General features: G+C 44.3%; 2 protein-coding genes and 1 long non-coding RNA gene across 11 annotated transcripts in view; 1 reads left to right on the top strand and 2 right to left on the bottom strand.

The window, feature by feature from the left end:
- LOC132206828 (uncharacterized) overlaps positions 1-22,236 on the bottom strand; it is an 82,213-nt gene that overhangs the window by 3,507 nt on the left and 56,470 nt on the right. The gene's annotated exons all lie outside the window — the stretch shown is intronic.
- LOC132206830 (uncharacterized) overlaps positions 517-22,236 on the top strand; it is a 31,004-nt gene continuing 9,284 nt past the window's right edge. The window contains exons 1-6 of one of the 9 annotated variants that reach the window (XR_009443187.1): positions 517-678; positions 1,394-1,645; positions 9,414-9,495; positions 16,461-16,590; positions 21,042-21,174; positions 21,827-22,209. This is a non-coding gene — a long non-coding RNA (uncharacterized LOC132206830). Of the gene's footprint in view, positions 679-1,393; positions 1,646-9,413; positions 9,496-16,460; positions 16,591-21,041; positions 21,175-21,826; positions 22,210-22,236 lie in introns of those variants that run through there. The other 8 variants (XR_009443189.1, XR_009443188.1, XR_009443186.1 and 5 more) reach the window with 8 other exon arrangements.
- Positions 12,239-14,785, bottom strand: LOC132206827 (uncharacterized). The gene is made up of 2 exons (XM_059641906.1): positions 14,707-14,785; positions 12,239-13,435 (listed from the first exon to the last, which is right to left on the bottom strand). The coding sequence occupies exon 2, from the start codon at positions 13,425-13,427 to the stop codon at positions 12,468-12,470; it is 960 nt and encodes a 319-aa protein (XP_059497889.1). The 5' UTR covers positions 13,428-13,435; positions 14,707-14,785; the 3' UTR covers positions 12,239-12,467.

Here is a 22,236-nt window from a genome sequence, read left to right on the forward strand (position 1 = left end):
GTCCTGCTATTATCCACCACCTACTGTCACTCACTAATAGTCCCCATTAACTACTAGTGAAACTCCCAGCCCGATCATTATCAACTCTTTGTCTGTCCAAATGCTCTTTAGATAAGACTAGATTCCCTACAGTGTGGAAACAGGCCCTTCGGCCCAACAAAACCACACAACCCCATTGAAGATGAGCCAACCCCTATTCTTGATTTCCCATGTCTAACTGACCTATCCTAAACATCCCTGGACACCTTTGGATTGGGGGAGGAAACCGGAGCGTTCAAAGTTATGCTCTAACTTTTATTCTGTATGAAAACAGTAAGGGAGGTGACATGAGCAGAACAAAACATTGGCATATAGTTCACATTTCAGCGCCTAATCTGTAGCACACTTCATAGAATCATCATAAATCCCTACAGTGTGGAAACAGATACTTCGGCCCAAATAAAATTCCACACCGACCCTCTGAACAGCAGCCCCTCCCAGACCCATAACCCCACCCACTTCCTGTAACCCTGCATTTCCACACAACCGAGAGGAGCGCATGCGTGATGCCATCCCCCAGCGCTGCCATTGAGGGCCGTCATTGAGTGGAAGAGATTTGTTTGAAACAGGCCGCAATGGAGAGACCAGCGCCCAGGGAAGCGAGGGAACAGCAGGCTCCTTCCAGCAGCGCATCGAGATGTGAGTCTGGGACACAGAGGGGGCTCCGAGACCGGCATTGATTCGGGCTCAGTTCAGGGAGAACCGGGGGCTGTTGGTAAGAGGCGGAGGGGAGCAGGAACTGGTCCCGGAACTTGGAGTGAGCGGCCTGGGGGCGGGGAGAGAGAGGCCTTTCTCGGGCTGTGTGTGGTCCTGCTGAGGGAGACACAGCGGCAAGAAGCTGCTGCTGGGGGTCAGTCTTGTGGTTTTCATCCTCTGAACTGTGATGGGAATTCGTTGTTCGGCTTCAGTTTCGCGCTGTTTTTGGACATAGTGCCGTGAACAGTGGAAACACAGACTAGAGGCATGTTATAACCCTGAAAAGGACAGGTAATTGAGTCCCCAGGTTAAATTTCTCACCTGAAACATTTAAAATAGCGCCCTTTGTTCTTCCTCTGCACAGGTAGCGTGTTGTGAACTGTGTATGCATGCCTGCACCTTCGGATAGCCCCATTTATGAAAGTACAGTTGTTGCTCAGTTTCTGATTCTCACTCGGTTGATTTCGAATTATTTTGGGAAAAAAGTACAATGAGAATCCCCAGACAAGGAGCAGTTCTGGAGGACAGGGAATAAGACTCTGGTTCTGTTCAAATTGCTAGTTTTCTCTTAAAAACAAACACACGTCTCAATGATTATGAACTTAACGTTATGTTGATTAGTTCAATATGGCCAGACTTTCTGTATGGTAATTTACAGGAGATGTGGCTTCTGCCTTCCTCCGGGCAAATACTTGAAGGACCAGGATGATGTTGTATTTGAGATAATGGGAACTGCAGATGCTGGAGAATTCCAAGATAATAAAATGTGAGGCTGGATGAACACAGCAGGCCAAGCAGCATCTCAGGAGCACAAAAGCTGACGTTTCGAGCGTAGACCCTTCATCAAAGAGGATGTTGTATTTCCTCGGTACAAAGCCAAGTCTGACCAGTTGCTTCTAACAATCAGCAGGTATGTAGCCCATTGACACTGACACCAGTTTTGAAGATGGATAGACTGATTTTCTATTTCGGATGACCACTCAGGAACAGCATTAAATCTGCATTGAATCAGGGCCTTTACAAAGTTACAATCAAGAAAAAAAAATCATAGTTTCAAAGTCATACCTCAGTGAGATGTTAAGTACAGAAATGGGAAGAACCTGTGCACCAAGAGTTACTAAAGTGGATGAAACATGTTTATAGGAAGTTTTATCAGTGACTGAGAAGGACAGAATTAATCCTTTGATGAATAATTCTCTCCTCCTCTCACTCTCACACACACACACTCTGACTGACTGAAGGTGTATGTTACAATGTGGAAGAACCAAATCGTTCTGTGTTCACTGCAAATCATAGACAATGATAGACTCAAAATGATTTCCACTAACACCCTCAAGTTAGAGAAATCTACGGCACAAGAGAAAGGCCCATCAGCCCATTGGGTCTGCACCTTTTTTTTTGTTTTTAAAAAGTGAACAACTATTTTTTTAATCCCAATCAGCCAGCATTCTACTTCCATGAATGTATTGAGGCTGAAGAGGAACTGCTATCCTCACCCTTATCATTTCTTCACGTTACAGGAGTTAATATTCTTTTTTTCTTCTTCAGTCTGGCAAGAAACATTGCGTATCTCTTTCAATTTTTTTTTCAATTTTCTACAAAGGGCTTGATGTTCATGTCAACCTTCCCTACAGCACAATCATGTTAGTCCTTGTGGTAGGGACAAATGTCAATGTAATATTAATCCCTCAATCATACAGAGTCAGTGAATATCTACTGTATCTGAGATGGTTGCCGACATCACGAAGCTAGCACTGCAGCTATTCGCAGGCTGATAACTGGAGAAATAATGTCAAATTGGCACTAACAGACACTGGCAGTGAGTGGAGGAAGTTCACAATTCCAACAATTACTGGAAACTAGTATGCAGAATGTAATGTCCCAGTGCAAGCACAGTGGGCTGAATGGTCTGCTTCCACGCTGCACCTCACCTTGATTCTGATCCTGGTGATGAAGTAAATGATATTCTGTTGTATAGAGTGTTATTATAAAAATATAACATAGAAATAGACAGACAGGTGCAAAGCAAAATCTTTAAGAAAGAGCACTAACAATGTCCAATACAAAAAAAATCTAAATGTCTCATTGATACTACTGAAGCCTGAAAAAACAAATCCCGTACTGAGACAGAGAATCAGCATCTGATACGATCGGTATATAAAACCCACACTCAGCACATAAACTGTAAATTGTGTTGTTGATTCAGAATGGTTCTCATAGGAAATCAGTCCCACTTCCATGACCCCTCCTCGATCCTGCCAACTGACAATGAACTCAGAAGTCTCAAAATGGCGAAGAGATTAATACCCAGTCTCAACACCATATTAGCTATATAAGAATATGTTGCATGTTCACAGACAATATTACTGGTTGCAAGAGAATCAAGGCACATTGATACACAACAGTAGAAACTGACAGATACGGATTGATACCTACACTGACTCATTCACATTCCAGAAACACACGAGAAAATTGATGATGAAACACATATTCACATGGTGGAAACTGATAGGTACAGATTTATCATGACGCTCTCACATTCAAATAACAGGAACTGACAGGCATGGGCTGATAATTTGACTTGGCCATTTACACAGCAGAAACTGACTGGGAGAGATGGGGAAATCCACCCTCACATTTATGTTGCAGATACTGACAGGAAGAATAATGTTGTTGCATGCAAATTCACGGAATAAAAACTGACTGTTACACATTGATAAATGCATTTGCCGATTCAAAGCCAGAAACTCATAGGTGGAAATTGATGGGTAAAATCACACATTCCCAAAGCAGAATGATTGTTTATAACAGTCTTGGTTTCAAATAACTGATGGGGGACAGATTGGTAACTTCACTCACCGATGCACAGAGCAGAAACTGACAGGCATAGACCAATAACTACACTCATCTACTGCCGTAGGTACTGATTGACAATGACATGTACATATTCACACAGAAGAAACTGACAGGTATTCACTGATAACTAAACTCATATATTGACATAACAGAAACTGCAAGTGATAGACTGAGAATTACACAAACATATTCACCAAGCAGAGGCTGAAAGTGTACAGATTGATATCTACACAACTGTATTCACACAGCAGACTGAGAGGGATAGGCTGATTATTAAACTCACATGTTGACAGAGCATAAACTGACAGGCAGAAATCGGCAGTGAAACTCTCATTCTTTTAGCTGAAACTGACAAGTAGAGATTAATAACTAAATTCTCACATTCACAAACCAGAAACTGACAGGGGCAGAATAGTAATGACATTGACATATGTACATAGCAGAAACTGATATGGACAGAATAAAGATGTCACGCTCAGGCTCATTTGGCATAATCTGAACATGACATTTGAACAACTAAATTCATTTTCACAGAACAGAGTTTGCCAATTAAATATTGATAACTATACTCCCAGATTGACAGAGCAGAAACTGATAGGCATAGACTGACAATTGAACTCATATTCAAAGAGCAGAATCTGACAGGCACAGATCCATAACTGCACTCACATATTAACATATCAATTGCTATCTGCTCCAGCTAACAACATTCACATATTGACAAAGAAGTAACTGACAGATAAAAATTGAGAACTATATTTATATATTCCCAGACCTGAAACTGGCAGGGACAGAATGGTAAATACACTCATGCATTCACATATCAGACTGACAGGGACAAATTTAAAACTACATTTCACAGAGCACAAGTACAAGAATAGATTGATCACAGTACTCATGCATTCACATAGCAGGACCTAACAGGTAAAGATTGATAATTATACTCATGTTTTGAAGTAGCAGATGCTTACAGCTAGAGATTAATTACTGCACTCTCGTATGCACAGTACACAAACTGACAGATAACTGATAACTGCACTCAAACATTCACATGGCAGAAACTAATGTAAACAGATTGATAAGCTCATTTATATCGCAGAAATAGGCAGTGACTAATTACTTTTGTGTGAATATGTAAACATATTCATCAGTCAGTCTCTGTCAGTTTCTACAATGTGGATATATCAGTTTAGTTATCAGTCTGTCCTTGTCAGTTTCTGTGATGTGAATGTGTGAGGGAAGTGCATCGGATGCCATCTGTTTGGATTTTAGTAAGGTATTTGACAAAGTGCCACATGGTAGACTGGTCCAGAAAGTAAAAGCCTCTGGAATACAGGGCAATATGTTGAATTGGGTCCAAAGATGGCTCAGTGACAGGAAACAAAATGTAGTGGTTGATTGCTGCCTTTGTGAATAGAAAGCTGTTTCAAGTGGTGCTCAGCATGGCACAGTGTTGGGACCCCTGCTGTCCGTTTTCTACATTGATGATTTGGACTTGAATGTGGTGGGCTTATTTGAGAAGTTTGCAGACAACACAAACTTGACCATGTAATGGGTAGTGTAGAGGATAATTGTAAGATGCAAAATGGTACAGATAGTTTAGTGGAGTCGGCAGGAAAGTGGCAGATGGAGTTCAGCTCTGATAAGTGCGAGATAATGCACTTTGGAAGCTCAAACAGTAAATGGAATCGAAAATAATTGAGAATATGTTGAGAGCGGTAGATGAAGTGAGAGATCTTGGCGTGCAGGTGCACAGGTCACTAAAGGTAGCAGTACAAGGATTTAGAATTGTAAACAAGGCATGTAGAATGTTCCCCTTCATTGACAGTGGTATGGAATACAAACATAGGGATATAACTGTGAAACTGTATCCGGAAATGGTGAGGCTGCAACTGGAGTATTGTGTGCATTCTGGTCACCACATTACAGGAAGGATGTAATTGCTGTGGAGGGAATGCAGAGGAGATTTACCAGAATGTTGCCAGGGCTGGAGATTGTAGCTCTGAGGAGAGATTGCAGAGGTTAGGGTTATATTGCTTGGAATAGAGGAGGCTGAGGGGTGCCATGATTAAAGAAAACTAAACTGTAAGAAGGAGAGACAGAGTAGACAGGAGGAATCTGTTTCCCTTGGAGAAACTGTTCAAAAATCAGAGGTCGTTGATTGAAGTGAAGTGGCTGAAGGATCGGAGGATTCTTAAGGATTTTTTTTTTACAGTATGAAACAGTCTGACCTCTTCGAGCCTACCAATGTTAGGAAGGAAGATGTGCCAGGAACTTTGAGGAAGGTGAAGATAGGTAATTCCCCTGGGCCTGATGGGATTTATCCAAGGATTCTGTGGGAAGTGAGGGATGACATTGGAGGGTCCTTGGCAATGATCTCCTCATCCTCACTGTCAACGGGTATAGTGCTGGAAGATTGGAGAGTGGCAAACGTTAAACCCTTGTTCAAAAAAGGGAATCGGGATAACCCTGGAAATTACAGGCCAGCTAGTCTTATGTCAGTGGTGGGCAAATTATTGCCAAGGGCTCTGTGAGATAGGATTTCTGATCACTTTGAAAGGCACAGTTTGATTTGGGTCAGTCAGCATGGATTTGTGAGGGGTAAAACATGCTTCACAAACCTTATTGAATTCTTTGAAGAGGTGACCAAACACGTGGATGAATGTAGAGCAGTGGATGTGGTATCCATGGATTTAAGTATGGCGTTTGATAAGGTTCCCCACAGTAGGCTCATGCAGAGGGTAAGGAGGCATGGGATAGAGGGAAATGTGGCAGATTGGATTCAGAATTGGCTGACCCTTAGAAGACAATGGGTAGTAATGGATGGAAAATATTCAACATGATGCTCAATTACGAGTGGTGAATTGTTCTGTGTTCTCATCCATTTGTGATTGTTGTAAATGATTTGGTCGAAGGCGTGGAAGAGTGCATCAGCAAGTTCGCGGACGATACGAAGGTGGATCATGTTGTGGACAGTGCAGGGGGCTGTTCTGCGTTTCAAAAGGACATTGATTGTATATGGAGCTGGGTTAAGAATTGGCAAATGGAGTTTTATCTTGAAAAGTGTGAGGTGATTCATTTTGGAAGGACAAACTTGAAAGCAGAATACAGGGTTAGTGGAAAGATTCCTGGCAGTGTGGAGGAGCAGAGGGATCTTAGGGTTCATGTTCACAGCTCCCTGAAAGCTGCCAGCCAGGTGGATAGAGTTGTTAAGAAGGCGTATGTTGTGTTAGCTTTCATTAATAGAGGGATTGAGTTCAAGAGCCGTGAAGTTATCCTCCAGCTATACAAAAGCCTGGTTCGGCCGCATCTGGAGTATTGTGTCCAGGTGTGGTCACCTCATTACAGGAAAGATGTGGAATCATTGGAAAAGGTGCAGAGGAGATTTACGTGGATGTTGCCTGGAACGGAGGGAAGGTCTTATGAGAAAAGGTTGGGAGAGCTCGGGCTTTTCTCTTTCGAGCGACGAAGGATGAGAGATGACTTGATAGAGGTGTACAAAATGATCAGAGGTATAGATAGAGTGGACAGCTGGAGACTTTTTCCTCGGGTGAAGGTAGCTTTTGAGGGTGCATAGTGTTAAAGTGAGTGGAGGTAGATATAGGGGAGAAGTCAGAGTTAGGGTCTTTACTCAGAGAGTGGTCGGGGCATGGAATGCATTGCTGGAGAGAGGAGTGGAATCGGCCTCTTTCGGGGCGAAGAGATAGGCATTTGGATGACAGCATAAGGTAGGAGTGGAGGTTAGATGAACCTTAGGATTAGGGGAGACGTTCGGCACAACATTGTGGGCCAAAGGGCCTATACCATGCTATACTGTTCTATGTTCTATTCTGCAGAGGGTGGTGGGCATTAGAACTTTCTGTCTGAATTGGTGGTGGAGTCAGAGACTCTAAACAGTTTTCAAGATAACTTACCTGGATCTGCACCTTAAGTGCTGTAAGCTGCAGGGTTACAAGCAGTGTGCTGGAAGATAGAACAAGGAGTGGCATCTGGAAGTCTTGGGGCCATCACGGGCAAATGGGCTGAATCATCCACTCAGTGCTGTGTCATTTTGATGGGACTATAGTTATCAACCTGTCCCTGTCAGTCTCTGCTGTGTGACTGTGTAAGTATATTTACAGAGACTGATAGGAACAGGTTGACTGGGCTGTGCACACCACCGTTTGTCTGTTTTTACAGCCCTGGGCAGAGCAGTTGCCAGACCAGGCCATTCTGCACCCAGACAGTGACGCTTTCAATGGTGCATCAGTGAGAGTCCCTGTGGACATGCTAAATTTCCTGTGCCGCCTGAGAAAGACGAGGCATTGTTGTTGTCTTCTTGACTGTTGCATCTCCGTGGGAAGCCCGGGGCAGGTTGTTGCTTATTGTTACTGCGAGGAACTTGGTGCTCTCCACCCTCTCAGTCTCACTTCCAGTGATGTAGATGGTGTTGGGGGTGGGTGAGGTGGGGGCCGGTGGGTGAGGTGGGGGTGGGTGGGTGAGGTGGGGGTGGGTGGGGGCGGGGGGGGGGGGGTGGGGGCGGGAGGCAGGGCGGCAGTGGTGGTGCTCCCCCATTCTTTCTGGCGGCAGGGGTGTGGGTGGGGGTGGGTGGGGGTGCGGGGGCGGTGCGTGGGTGGGTGCGGGAGGGCGGGAGGGGGCAGGGGTGGCTGGGTGCTGGGGTGCGGGGGTGGTGGCCGGGTCGGGGGGTGGGTGGGGGCGGGGAGGCGGGGCGGCAGTGGTGGTGCTCCCCCATTCTTTCTGAAGCCAATGGTCAGTTCTTTAGTTTTTCCAACATTGAGAGAGATGTCGCCTTCACTGCACCATGTCATCAAGCCCTCTATCTCCCTTCTGGGTTTTGACTCCTGGTTGTTCCATATGTGCCCCACTATGATGGTGTCATCAGCAAACTTGTAGATGGTGTTCATTTGGAAATTGGCCCCACAGTGTTGGGTGTACAGTAGGGGCCTGAGGATGCATCCTTGGCGGGTGGCCGCCAGTGTTGTGTGTTATTGTAGAGGAGATGCAAATGTCTGTCTTCACTGATTGCAGTCTATGGGTCAGAAATTTGAGGATCCAGTTGCAGTGGGTGGAGCCGAGACCAAGGTCACAGAGTTTTGAGATCAGTCTGCACAGGATAACGGTGTTGACTACAGCTCCGCATTCAATGAGCAGGAGTCTGATGGAGGTGGTTTTGTTGTACAGATGTTCCAGGGATGAATAATCTCCTACAACCTCTTGAATCAGGCAAAAGATACAGAAGCCCGAGCAGGGTCAGGGGCAGCTTCTTCCTGTTCATTACTAAATTGATGAATGGACTCTTTAGCCTCAAATAATGATGATCTTGTTCATGTTGATCTCTCCGAGTGCGCACCCTGTGGAATGTAACCTGCATTCCTCTCTGAGTTGTTTTTTTCTGTACATCCCTGCTGACTGTGATTGGCCTGTGCTGCTCGCAAACAGAGCATTTCACTGTCTCTCGCGACAGATGAATTTATTAAAACAAAATTAACAGAGCATATCTGACAGGTACGTATTTGTAACGACACTCACGCATTCAACAAGTGGGAGCTGACAGATATAGATGGATTACTCACATATCCATATCCCCACTTGCAGCTGTATCAATGTTGGTTAGCTTTTGGATCTCACTCAACCGGGTATTCGAATTTTAAGAAAAAAAATAGACAAGGAGCAGCTCAGGCTAAGAGTAGCATCAGACTGTGGTTCTGTTCAAATAAGTAGCTCGAAACAAACAATCCTAATGAATAATTAACTGAATGTTACATTGGCAATATCAATGTGATCAATCTCAACTGATGTTAGTTTATTCCTTCTTCCTCCAGGCCAATACTTGAAGGACCAGGACAATTTAGTGTTTCCTCAGTACAAAGCCAATTGTGACCAGCATCTTACAACAACCACCAGGTATGTTACACTGTCAGAGCGTAGAATATCTGAGCCACAGTGATAGCAGATTCAATCTCACACATTGAATGCAATTTCCAGAGAGATGTGTTCTAACCAAGAGTCAAACACCATTGAGGAAATACCAGTGTATATTTTTTATCTGTACTGTCACTTCCAGCCACCCAGTTCTAAACAATTTCACTTTGGAGGAATGACAGACTGAATCCTCATCCAAAATATATACACAGGAACAGCATGAAATCTGCATTTAGAAAGGGTACTTTTCGTGTTACAGTCAAGTGAACACATAGATGATGCTGTTAGTTTGACCAACCACATGGAAAGTAGATATGGAGTACAGATATTGAAGCAAACATTTCAGTCAGCAGTAACAGACAGACAGAATTATTATTTTAATGAATATTTGTCACAATAGTCACTACACTTAAATAAGGTGAATTCCAAATGCACGTGCTGTGCCAAAGACTGACATTGAGAGAATTGTTGATATACACTCTCACTCCCTCTCTTGCACCCTCCTCTCTCTCTCACTATCAAATGCATAAACCATCCCAACACACGTTCCAACATATAATATCCATACAAAACCGTATACATTGCAACAGAAACTGTCACATCTGGAATGATCTCTACTCACAGAACCATTGTCAGAGAGGCCTGCAGTCCTTCACATTATTGAGTCTGTACCGAGAATTCTCATCCCATTCATTCAACATTTCATTCACATAAATGTATGATAGCAGCAGAGGAGCTGCCATCCCCACCTTTATCGCAACATCATTCTCCTTTTCTTCACCTTTCAGGAATAGAATTTGCTTTGTCTTTTTCAGTCCAGCAAGAAACCTCTGGTACCTCTTTCAAAATTAATCTCAATTTTCTATAAAGAGCCTGACATTCCTCCTGGCCCTCCCTAGGATGTATTGCAGAGAAATACCAAGATATCTGAATATAATTTTCACAATAAATCAGTTGAATCAAGTGGTTACCTTTCGAAGCAGTGCACAAAATAAAAATAGACAAAATTGGTTTGCTTGGTAGGTTTGTGAAACACTCCTTTTGTTTCAAAGCAGAGTTGAACAGTGTTGATTGTTCAATAAATTGAGTTTCACACTTTAAATCTGCTGCACTGCAAGACAGAAAATAAAATTCCTTTTCCTTTCCACTTCCCTCCCATAGAACAACACAAGAGCACCAGTAATTGCTTCCACCATCACGGCACAGAGCAGGGTCATGTCCTGTCTACATCAGGGAATAAGTTCCCCGTTTGTCTTTTCTGTCCAAGCGACACTGTGTGGTCAGGCAGCTGCAATGCAGTTGAATTGTTCACTGCCATTGGCTTTCACAGTTTACACTGATTGCTACTTTAGCATTACTCAGAAAAGCATATCAGTACACACTGAAAAAGAAACGGATGTTATTCTGACAGTCAACATTTTATATCGTTAATCCCTGTTCAACTCTACACTATACAAGTTACAAAGGCCCATTGTGTTTCCAGTCTTGAATCTGAGGAACAGCACAGAGTCCCTTCTGTAGCAGTGTGTTGCCTTTCACTTGCACATGATTCCCACAGGCACCAACAATTAAAAATCTTCGGTGGTTTCCCATTCACTGCAGGAGACGGGAACTGAGATACAGACTGGCAGCACGAGGGAAAACTCACTCACACACAGCCAGTGGATGCTAAAAGGAAAAGAATGAAGTACGGCCTCACTGTAATTTCCAGATATGAACTGACTCTCAAAATCTCTGATTACACCTGAGGATATTGGACTATTACAGTGCCCAGTAGTGACAGAAAGATTCTACTGCACACTCAACCTCATGCACAATGTAAAAACAAACTGAGACTGAAATGCAATGCAGTTGAGCGCAATTGAAAAGAGTTTGACAGAGTTTACTACTCCGACACAAACCACAACTGAACATACGAGAATGAGATCCATGTACTCTCCCTGAGACTGTGGGAAACATATCAAAACTGCCACGATCGTTATGAAAAGCCAGATACCCACAGAACTAATGTCATATTGGCCTTTACAAATAGACGCTGACAATGAGTAGATGAAGTTCACATTCCTAACAATTACTGCAGAACTGATGCATAAAAAATTTCCAGTACAGAGACAGTGGGCAGAAAGGTCTGCTTCTATGCTGTACCATATCTGTGATTCTGTTTTTGGTGAGAAACAAACAGTTTAATCAGTGGTACCACAGATCTCAGGCTGTCTGACCAAATAGGAAATATGTGACAATTTGTCAGAATGGTTCTCAGAATAAAGCAGTTCCCCTCCTGTTATCACCCCATGTCCTGAACTTCCTCACCCCCCTCACCTACCACACGGACTGACACTCAACTCATAAATCACACAATGCAGAAAAGATTCAGAGCCAGCCTCAACACCCTAACAATAACTATCACAGAGCGATTTGTACAGTCACAGAGAATACTACTGGCCTTCAGAGACTTAGCCATTTTGATACATGAGGAGAAACTGACACGTACAGATTGATAACTACACCCACTTGTTCGTATTGCAGAAACACACAAATGATGACAACACATTGACTACAATGTAAAGGTGTGACTGTAGTTATCAGTCTCTCTTGGTTTCTGCTAATGTCAGTCATGCATTCGCATTGCAGGAACTGTCAGGGAGAGATGAATAACTTCACCCTCATTCTCAAAGCTAAAACGGACATACGCAATGATAACTACACTCCCAGTTTCACAGAGCAGAAACTGACAAGTATAGTCTGTTAACTAGACTCTCCTATTTACAGAGCAGAATCTCACAGGTACATGTTGGGAACAGCACCCACACATTCACCCAGCAGGAACTGACAGGTGTACTTCGATAAGTACATTTACACACTGACAAGGCAGTTCAGTATTTGGTCTGTCTGTGTTGTTTTCCTGTAGACGCTGGTTTGAAGTTCCCCATTAACTGGTCGCTCTACTGTGGTACCTAGGAATGCAGTTTGTTGTTGTGTTCCTCCTCTTTTGTGAATTTTACATCAGGAAGGATATTATTGATGGTCTTGAATGTTTCCTCTAATTTGTTTCGTTTAGTGATGACAAAGGTGTCATCCACGTAGCAGACCCAAAGTTTGGGTTGGATGATTGGCAGAGCTGTTTGTTCGAGTCTCTGCACTACTCCCTCTGCTAAGAACCCTGATGTCGGAGATCCCATGGGTGTACCGTTAGTTTGTCTGTAGGTTTTGTTATTGAAAGTGAAGTGGGTGGTGAGGCATAGGTCCACGAGCTTGATGATTTTGTCCTTGCTGATGAGGTTGGTGGTGTCTGGTGTATGTGTCTTTGGTTCTTCGACTAGTGTAGTCAGTGTTTCTTTGGCCAGATTGATGTTGATGGATGTGAACAGGGCTGTTACGTCAAAGGAGACCATTATTTCATCCTCTTCTATCTTGGTGCTTTTGATGGTGTTCAAGAATTCTTGGCTGGAGTGAATGGAGTGGCGTGAGTCTTCTACTCGGTGTTTTAGTCTTTGGTGTAGTTCCTTGGCTAGTCTGTATGTTGGTGTTCCAGGTAGTGAGACTATGGGTCTGAGGGGAGCTCCTGGTTTGTGAATTTTGGGTAGTCCGTAGAAGCGTGGTGTGTTGGATCCATCTGGTTTCATTTTTTGGAAGAGTCTCTTGTTTAATTCTCCAGATTTTTGAAGTTTTATGAGTGAGGCTGTGATTCGGTTCTCCAGTTGTGGGGTCAGGTCTGTCGCCGCCTGTTGGTAAATATCCACCAAAAGACATGACCCACGATCACTAGTATCCTTGCATACAGATGAGAAAGGCCACCACTTTGGGACAACACATCCATCCATCTTGGACAAGACAAACAGAGACACGCACAAGAATTCCTGGAAGCATGTCATTCCAACCGAAACTCCATCAACAAACAGAGATTTGGAGCTCATCTACCACCCTTTGAGAAAAAGAACAGGAAATGACATCACCGGCACAGGAAGTGACATGACCAACCCAAGGAAACCTAAACACCAGCGCTTCACCGTAGGCTCACTGATGATGTTACCTAGAATGGTGACGAAACTTCTGAAAATGAACCTTCCAGCTTAGTGAGCAAACTTACATCCAGAACCTCAAATTGAGCTACAAATCTTCTCAAAACTCGCTAACAGATTAATATTGTCACTTGCAATTCTCAGCAGAAACTAACAGGTACAGACTGGTAAATAGTCATACATTTACGTAAGAGAAACTGACAGATATATATATAGATAAATATATTGATTGTAGAAATGATTTGGAGTTGGGTATTGAGGATAAAATCTCTAAATTTACAGATCATACTAAGCCATGGAGAAGAGTGCATTGTGAGGATGATACTGAGTGACTTCACAGGGACATTGACAAGTTGGCCAAATGGGCAGAAACCTGCCAAATAAATTTCAATTCAGAAAAATATGAGCTTATGCATTTTGCTGAGAAAAATGCAAAGAAACAATACAAACTCAATGGTACAGCTTTAAAGGGAAAATTGGAACAGAGAGATCTTGGGGTTCATGTGCATCATTCTCTGAAGGTGGCCAGGCCAGTTGAAACAGTTGTGAAGCAGGTTCAAAGGATCTTTGAGTTTAAAAATAGAGGCATTGAGTCTCAAAGCAAGGAAGTAATGCTACGCCTCTACAAATTATTGTTAAGACCATATTGCTCAGGCTACGCTTGTGTTCAGTTCTAGGCACCTTATTTAAGGAAGAACACTCTGGAGATGGTTTAAAGGTGATTACTAGAATGACAGCAGGAATGAAGGATTTTACGTTCAAAGAAAGATTAATGAAACCAGGCTTATTCTCCATGGAGCAGAGGGGTCACAAATGGTGGTGTTCACAATAATGAAGAATTTTGAGAGGGTAAAGTAGAATACTCTGTTTCCACTATGTCAGTAACCAGGGGTCACAATTTCAAATTTGTCACCAAGACAGCTAGGAGTGAGACGAGGAGAAACATCTTTGGAGCATTGTTCGGATTTGGAATGCACTGCCTGGGAGAGTGGTGGAGGTGGATTCCATATGAGGTATGAAGAGAGATCTGGATATATGTTTGAAAATGATGAAGTTAGAGGGTAATGAAGATCAGGCTGGGGAATAATCATACCTCTGATAATAGCTCACCACAATTAAAAAATAAATGCAGAGTAGATTCAATTCATTGGCTCATCTGCCCTGATACACTCACCAGGAGATCAAATGGATACTCAAGTTAGGAATGGACAGCACAAAATCTCAAATCCCTGCCATCAAGGGTCAGATCATGCTGCAGCAGAAGAGATTGACCCACTCAACGTTATGTGAGAGATTGATATTCAAATAGATTCTCAAGGCAAGTTCATGTTTAGAATTGATGTCAGGCTGAGTGAATGGGAACAAAGCTTAGCCATTTCTCAGCTGCAGAAACCTGACGCTCCTCTGTCCTCTCTTCCTTCTCCCCCTTATTTGCTGGAAGGAACAATTACTATCCATCAATTTGTGAGGCATTGAAGGGATTCTTCTGTGCTATCTCACAATGTCCGCGGAAGATTGACAGAAACATTTCCCTCTTCACCTTGACCTGGTTCCTCATCCCCTCGCATATCTGTGTGCCTCAGGGTGGTGTATGTGATGCAGGATGGTTGCTGGTCTGCTTGCTCAGCCTGAAAATAGGACAATACAGAAACATAGTAAATGAGGAGCAGGAGCAAAATCAGTGGCCTCATGGACAGTGAAGGTGGTTATCTCAGAGCACAACGGGAACTTGATCAACTGGGCCAATGGGCCGAGGACTGGCAGGTAGAGTTTAATTTAGACAAATATAGAGGTGTTGCATCTTTGGTGAGGCAAACCAGGGCAGGTTAATGGTAGGTCCCTGCGAAGTGTTGTCAAACAGAGGGATCGAAGGGTGCAGGCACATAGTTGCATAAAGTGGAGTCCCAGGCGGACGGCAAGTTTGGAACAGTTGCCTTCATCAGTTCCAACACTGAGTGTAGGAGTTGGGATGTTATGATGTGGCTGTCCAAGACATTTTGCCCCTAAGAACTCGATGCTGCTACTTGAACAACATTCACTACTCTGATCCCAACCACTTTCTGTGGCAGAGAATCCCATTGGATCCCCACCCTCTAGGTGAAGACATTCCTCCCCACCCTCAGCCCTTCCCCATCTCCCTTAGACTGTGACCCCCTGAGGGCGGACTCATGTGCCCTTAGCCCCATGACCAGCCATCTGCAACATCTGTGTTTACCCCTATTAAGTCCCATTGAAATTTCACAGGTTTCTATGAGATGACTCCTCATTCTTCTAAACTCCAGTGAATATAATCCTAAGCGATCCAGTCTGTCCTTATCCTTCAGTCCTGCCATCCCAGGATTCAGCCTGGGAAACCTCGGCTGCACACCCTCCATAGCCAGGACATCCATCCTCAGAGACGGAGACCCCAGACTGCAGACACAATACAGCAGGATGCGGTCTCTCCCTGTACAATTTCAGCAAGACAGCCCTGCTCCTGGACTGGAACCTTCTCACGATGAAGGCCAACATCACATTTCCATTCTTCACCATCTGCTGCTCCTGTAATGCTCACTGTCACTGACTGGTGTATGAGGTACGTCCAGGACTTGGAGCACCCCCACATCCCAATCCGGCGGATAAAAACCCAATTTCCTGGTTTTGCACCCAAAGCAGATAACGTCACTCTGATCTACATTGAACTGCATGAATCATTTCAGTGTTGAGCCAACAAGCTGGACATTCGGAGGGGGGTGGATGGTGAACGTGGGGATATGGAGGGGTGAATGGTGAGAAAAACAAACTTTATCTGGAAGACAGTGAGAGTTTACGGGATGAGCAATTAATATCTGGGGTTGTGACACAGACCAGTTCCTCTTAGAAAAGCACACAGTTGGAACAAGCCTAAAACTGACGATGACAAATGTTATTTCTCTGTACTTTGAACAGGGTGTGGCCAGCTCTGCCAAGGTGGCAAGGGGATGCCAATCTCAAAATGTCCTTGAATAGATCAACATGCTCGACCTGAAGGTAATGAGGAGTTTGCAAAGGGTTAAGAGTCACGTGCAGAGCAGATCAGGTGAGAATGGCAGATTTTGCTCCCATAAGGACCATCAGAGACAGGAATGGGAGTAGGATATTCGGCCCCTCGATCCTGCTCCAAAATTCAATAGGACTGTGGCTGATCCAACATTCCTCATGTCCACTTTCCTGCCCTTCCCATTGATTCCCTGTCTGATCAAGAAACTGTAAATCCCAGCCTTAAATCTGCCTTCCCCCTGCTGCCACAAATACATACAGCTCTGTCTAGCAAGGAGTTCCAAAGTCTCTTATCTCCCTGAGAGAAGAAATAACTTTTCATGTCAGTCTTCACTATTGAACCAGATGGTTCTTTGCTTCTCACAATGGTCATCATTAGAGCCTTAACTCCAGATCTGTTTTGTTTAAAGTTTAAGTCAAAATCCATGACCTGCAATAGCAAGATTTAATTTCAAGTCCTCACAGTATATCCCAGGCATCTGACAAAATAGGATATTGCCTCCCCATTATTTCGAAATTGAAAGAGAATCACACTAAAGTGCGGTGTTCAGATCAGAATAAATTGCCCCGCACCTTTGAGCCAAACATTGACATCAGTGGAATCCCTACAGAGTAGAAGTAAGCCATTCAGTCCATTAAGTCCGTACCAACCATCTGAACAGCATCCCACACAGACCGACTCCTCTAACGTATCCCTGTAACCATGCATTTCCCATGGTTAATCTCCCTAATCTACCCACCCCTGGACATTATGAGCAATTTAGCATGACCAATCCACCGAACCTGCACACCTTGAGACAATGGGAGAAGACTGGAGCACCCGGTGGAAACCACACACACAATATGAGGCAGCAGTGTTAACCACTGAGCCACCGTGTTGCCCAGTGTTTTTGCCGTGTAGGGCTTGGTAAGCTCAGTTGACTGTCTGGTCGTGCTGAAAGCGTGTGGTTCAGTTTCTGCACTGGTTGAGATTGCTGTGAATGATCGTTCCCCTTTGCCTTCGATGTGGTGACCCTCAGGTTAAACAGTTGAAAAGTTAAACAACAAAAATAGTTGTTGTTGATCTCTCTCTCTCTCCCTCTCTCTCTCCCTCTCTCTCTCCCTCTCTCTCTCCCTCTCTCTCTCCCTCTCTCCCTCCCTCTCCCTCCCTCTCCCTCCCTCTCCCTCCCTCTCCCTCCCTCTCCCTCCCTCTCCCTCCCTCTCCCTCCCTCTCCCTCCCTCTCCCTCCCTCTCTCTCCCTCCCTCTCTCTCTCTGTGCAAGGAGACAACAGTGACTCTACATGAACCACCTGCTAAAAACGTAACTTTGCTGATTAAAAATTAACTGCCAGCTTTTTCACTGCAAAATAACTTGCGTGTTTCCCGCCTGATGCAACATCACAGTGAGCTGTAAATAAAAGAAAAGACACTTTAATGACAGAATGTATCTAAATGCACGGGGAGAGGGTGTAGAGGCAGATTTACCAGGATGTTGCCTTCGACACTGGAGAGTGCCAGTGATGGAGAGAGATTGGACAGACTGGGGTTCTTATCGTCAGAGCAGCGGAGATTGAGATGCTGGACATGATTGGGATGTATCAAATGATGAGGGTCCATAGATTGGGTAAGCAGGAAGAAAGGTTTCCTCCTTGATGGAGGGAGCAATGAGGGACCAAGTTTTCACCCAGAAGCTGGTGGGGAACCTGCAACTTGCTACCTGTGAAGATGGGAGAGGCAGAAACCCTCATCACATATGAAGAAGAATTTTGATGTGCACCTGGGATGCCAAGGCAATGGGCTGAGTGCTGGGGAAATGGAATTAGAGAATGGTGAGGTGGTTGTTTTTAACTGGCACAGGCTCGATGGGCCTTTTATTGGCACTGGAGACCTCTCCAACACTGTGACGAGCTCACTTTGGGATGTGTGTTCTACATCCAGTATACTATTTAGATGCAATGCGATTTTGTCCATGTCATTTTCTGAGGTAAGCGGTTTGGCTTATGAGGAGAGATTGAGCAGTTTCGGCCAATAATCTCTGGAGTTTAGAAGAATGAGAGGAGATCTCATTGAGGGATATAAGATGGAAAGGAGAAGGAAAGAGAATGATTGCTCATGTGGGACAATCTGGAACAAGAGTTCAACATTTCAGGAGAAGGGGCTGGGACAGATTGAAAACAGAGAGAAGGAGGAATGGGTTCTGTCCAAGGGAGACAGGGATGTGAATCTGGGGGATTTGCTGTGGGTACATACTGCTGTTCTCGAGTGTGTATTCAATGTTGGGACACTGAATGAATTGGAGGAGGAGACAGACAGATTTGGAATCAATGATAGGTGAATGGGAGTGGGGGCAGGAAACTGGAGCTGAAGCCAAGATGGGATCAGCTGTGCCATATTGAATGGGGCCGTAGGCACCCAAGAGGCTGAATGGTCTCCTGCTGCTCCTAGCCCTTAAGTTGTATTGGTCATTCAGTAGCCTGGGCTCATGTTAGTGTGGGTGGTACAGACAGTAGCAACAGAAAGCTCTTATTCTGGGTTGCTAAAATGTGTAATCCATTAAAGGTCACTCAGTAAGAGTGAATGTAAGACCCATGTGATAATGGAGCAGAATTAGGCTGTTTGGCCGATCGAGTCCACTCTGTCATTTGATTGTGACTGCTGTGTTTCTCAACCCCATCCTCTGCCTTCTCCCCCTCGGCCTTGATCTCTTCACCAATCAAGAACCTATCCATCACCGTCTTAAAGACATTCATTGAGTTCCACAGATTCATCACCCTCTGGCTGAAGAAGTTCCTGTTCATCTCAGTTCAAAAATATCATCCCTTCATGCTGAGGCTGTGCCCCTCATGTCCTCGTCTCTGTCCAAGCCTCTCAGTATTCTGTAAGTTTCAATCGGATTCTCCCTCATCCTTCTAAACTCCATTGAATGCAGACAGAGAGCCTTCACCACTCCTCATTAGACAAGCCCTTCATCCCTGGGATCTTGTAAATCTCCTCTTGACCCCCCTCCAGGGCCAGCACATCCTTCCTGAAATACAGGGCCCAAAGCTGCTCACAATATTCCAAATGTGGTTTGACCAGAGCCTAATACAGCTTCAGCAGTACATCTCTGTTCTTGAATTCTGGCCATCTTGAATTGAATTCTAATGTTACATTAACTGCCAAATGAACTTGCATGTTAACCTGAAGAGAATCCTGAAGTAGGACTCCCAAGTGGCTTTGTGCTTGAGATTTCCGAAGCCTTCCCCATTTGAAAAACGGTCTCTGCCTCTATTCCCACCAAAGTGCACAACCTCACACTTTCCCCCATTGTATTCTGTTTGCCATTTCTTTGCCCAATCTCTGAGCCTGTCCAATTCCTTCGGCAGCCTGTCTGCTTCCTCACCATTACCTGTCCCTCCACCGAACTTTCTGACATCAAAGAAACATGAAATGACAACGCTCCCTGTGTGAACAATGCTGGACCCAGAGTGAATGGCTCCTTGTCCCAGAGACCCAGGCCAGAAGGGGCCACACTCAGACATTAAGCTGTTGTAATGCGGTAATAAACAGATTGATGTCTCAGTGCCCAAACTTTAGGTCACCTCAAAACAAGATGAACAATATAGCAGTTAGCTATCAATGTACGTTTCCCTCTTCCAATTCAATTCAATGACTGCCACTTGGAATTCCCGTGTGTGTCTATGTTTGGCTTGGACTAGTATGGTTACCGTGTCCCAGTTAAACTGATGGCCTTCACTGTCAGTGTACCGATAGTAAGAAGCGTTTATTGTGCAGTTTTGCTGCTAGCAGATGTTCATGTGTCTTGATAGCTAGTTTTCTTCCTGCCTGTCTAAGGCAATGGTTGTGGCAGTCATTGCTTGGTATTTTTTAGACCACATTGGGTTTGCATGTTGTGAGAATGCGGTCTTTAATCCTTGAGTGTTTATCATAAAGTGGCTGTGGGCTTGTGTGCTCCCATGATTCCTGGTGGTCTCAGGAGTCTTGTTGTTTTGGCGTGCTATGTCCTCCTGTTGTCCAAAATAAATGTTGACTCCCGGGGCAACTCCACCCTGCCACCACCTCTCCAGGGTCTGTCCTGCTGGTGGGACATGGCATATCCAGGGATGGTGATGGTGGTGTCTGGGACATTGTCTGTAAGGTATGATTCTGAGTATAATGCTGACTCTCCGGATTGTGACATGAGCCCCCAGATTTTAGGAAGCAGGACTTTGCAGGGCTGACAGGGCTGTTTCAGGTCTGTTGTCTTTTCCGGTGCCTGACTCGACACTGGGTGATCCATCCCATTTCATTTCATTATTCAGAACTTGTGGCGAGGAATACGACTGAATGGCTTGCTCTTTTATTTCAAAGGGTCAACCCTGATTACAGGTCACTGTACTCGAAACATTAACTTTGTTTGTCTCTCTCGATGGGTGCTGCCAGATCAGCTGAGGTTCACCAGAACTTTCTGTGTTTATAACCTGTAATGTTAACTCTGTTCCTGTTTCTCTCCCTCTCCATAATCCGGCTAAGATTTTGAAATGTGCCATTCTTGCCGTCTACTCCTGATTGATGCGAGACGAAAAACTTCAAACAGAATCTGTTCGTTTTCCAGGTGCAGTCCTGCCAAGTGAATATCATCAAAGATTCCCAGCTTCCCAAAGTGGTCTGTGTCTACTTAATGACCTATTCTACAGGTGTGGGGGTGGGGGAGGGGGGTGGGTGGTGGGGTTGTTGGGAGGTTGGCATTGGGAGTGTGGTTTGGCTGGGGGGGGTGGTGTGGTGTCAACTTCAGAGAGATACATGATCGCTATAACGGTTTGTACAAAGTACAGCTTTCTGTCGGTATTTACTGTTTAAAAAGCAATTGGTGCATCAATTACAGATGATGGTCAATTCACCACAGTCTTACCAGATCATTAGAGCTGCTCTCCCGTTGGAGAGAGCGGATTAGAAGGTGATGGAACCTGAGGGTCACTGCGCCTCAGCTGATTGGGAGGTTCAAAAGGAGAGTCCTTCACGGTAACCCCATCCGGTGTAGGATTTGAACCCACACTGTTACCAATCTAATGCATCACAAAGCAGCCATTCTGAGACAGGAATAGTCGCTGATCTGGAGAGGGGGTGTAATTACAAAACAAATAGCCTTGCCCCTCTCCCCACCCCAACATTATTGGAGATAAAGAGCTTTGTGATGATACTGTAGCTTTAAGAGATTATTTTGTCCTGGTTTCTTTTGAGAGAGAGAGATTGAATGAGAGCCATTCAGCTCCCTGGTTAAGGCCACTTGACTAAACAGTTTGAGTTTTTTTTTCCAGCTCTGGTGGGTGTGGCCAGCTCTCTCAGAAGATCAGGATTTCTCGGTTTTGTTTTATTTCACGTGCACCTGAAGCTGGTGGCGTCTCAAATGCCTTTGAAGCTTCAGTGGATGTCTCCCGGCTCCTGCTGTCTCTGTATTTTCAGTTGACTTTTTATCCTCCTGGATTGGAGATCTGCACGTGAGAACCTGTGTCTCAATTTTCCATTTCTGTCAAGGACTCTGTTTATGGGATGTTACTTTTTCTTAAAACAGTTAATTAGCAATAGTTACTATATCTACTATTTTGTTACATTTCCAACAGTGATAAGTTATTCTTAAATCGTCTTTCTTTTGTTGCATTTTAACTATAGTGTTTAAATAAATTGTTTTGCTTAACATTGAGTTGTTTGCCCAATCGCATTGCATCTG

Source organism: Stegostoma tigrinum, chromosome 44 (assembly GCF_030684315.1).
Source record: "Stegostoma tigrinum isolate sSteTig4 chromosome 44, sSteTig4.hap1, whole genome shotgun sequence".
NCBI lineage: Eukaryota > Metazoa > Chordata > Chondrichthyes > Orectolobiformes > Stegostomatidae > Stegostoma > Stegostoma tigrinum.

Bases quoted from the DNA above. Each gene is read 5' to 3' on its own strand.
- LOC132206827 (XM_059641906.1), bottom strand. From the start codon at position 13,427: ATGAGCTCCAAATCTCTGTTTGTTGATGGAGTTTCGGTTGGAATGACA.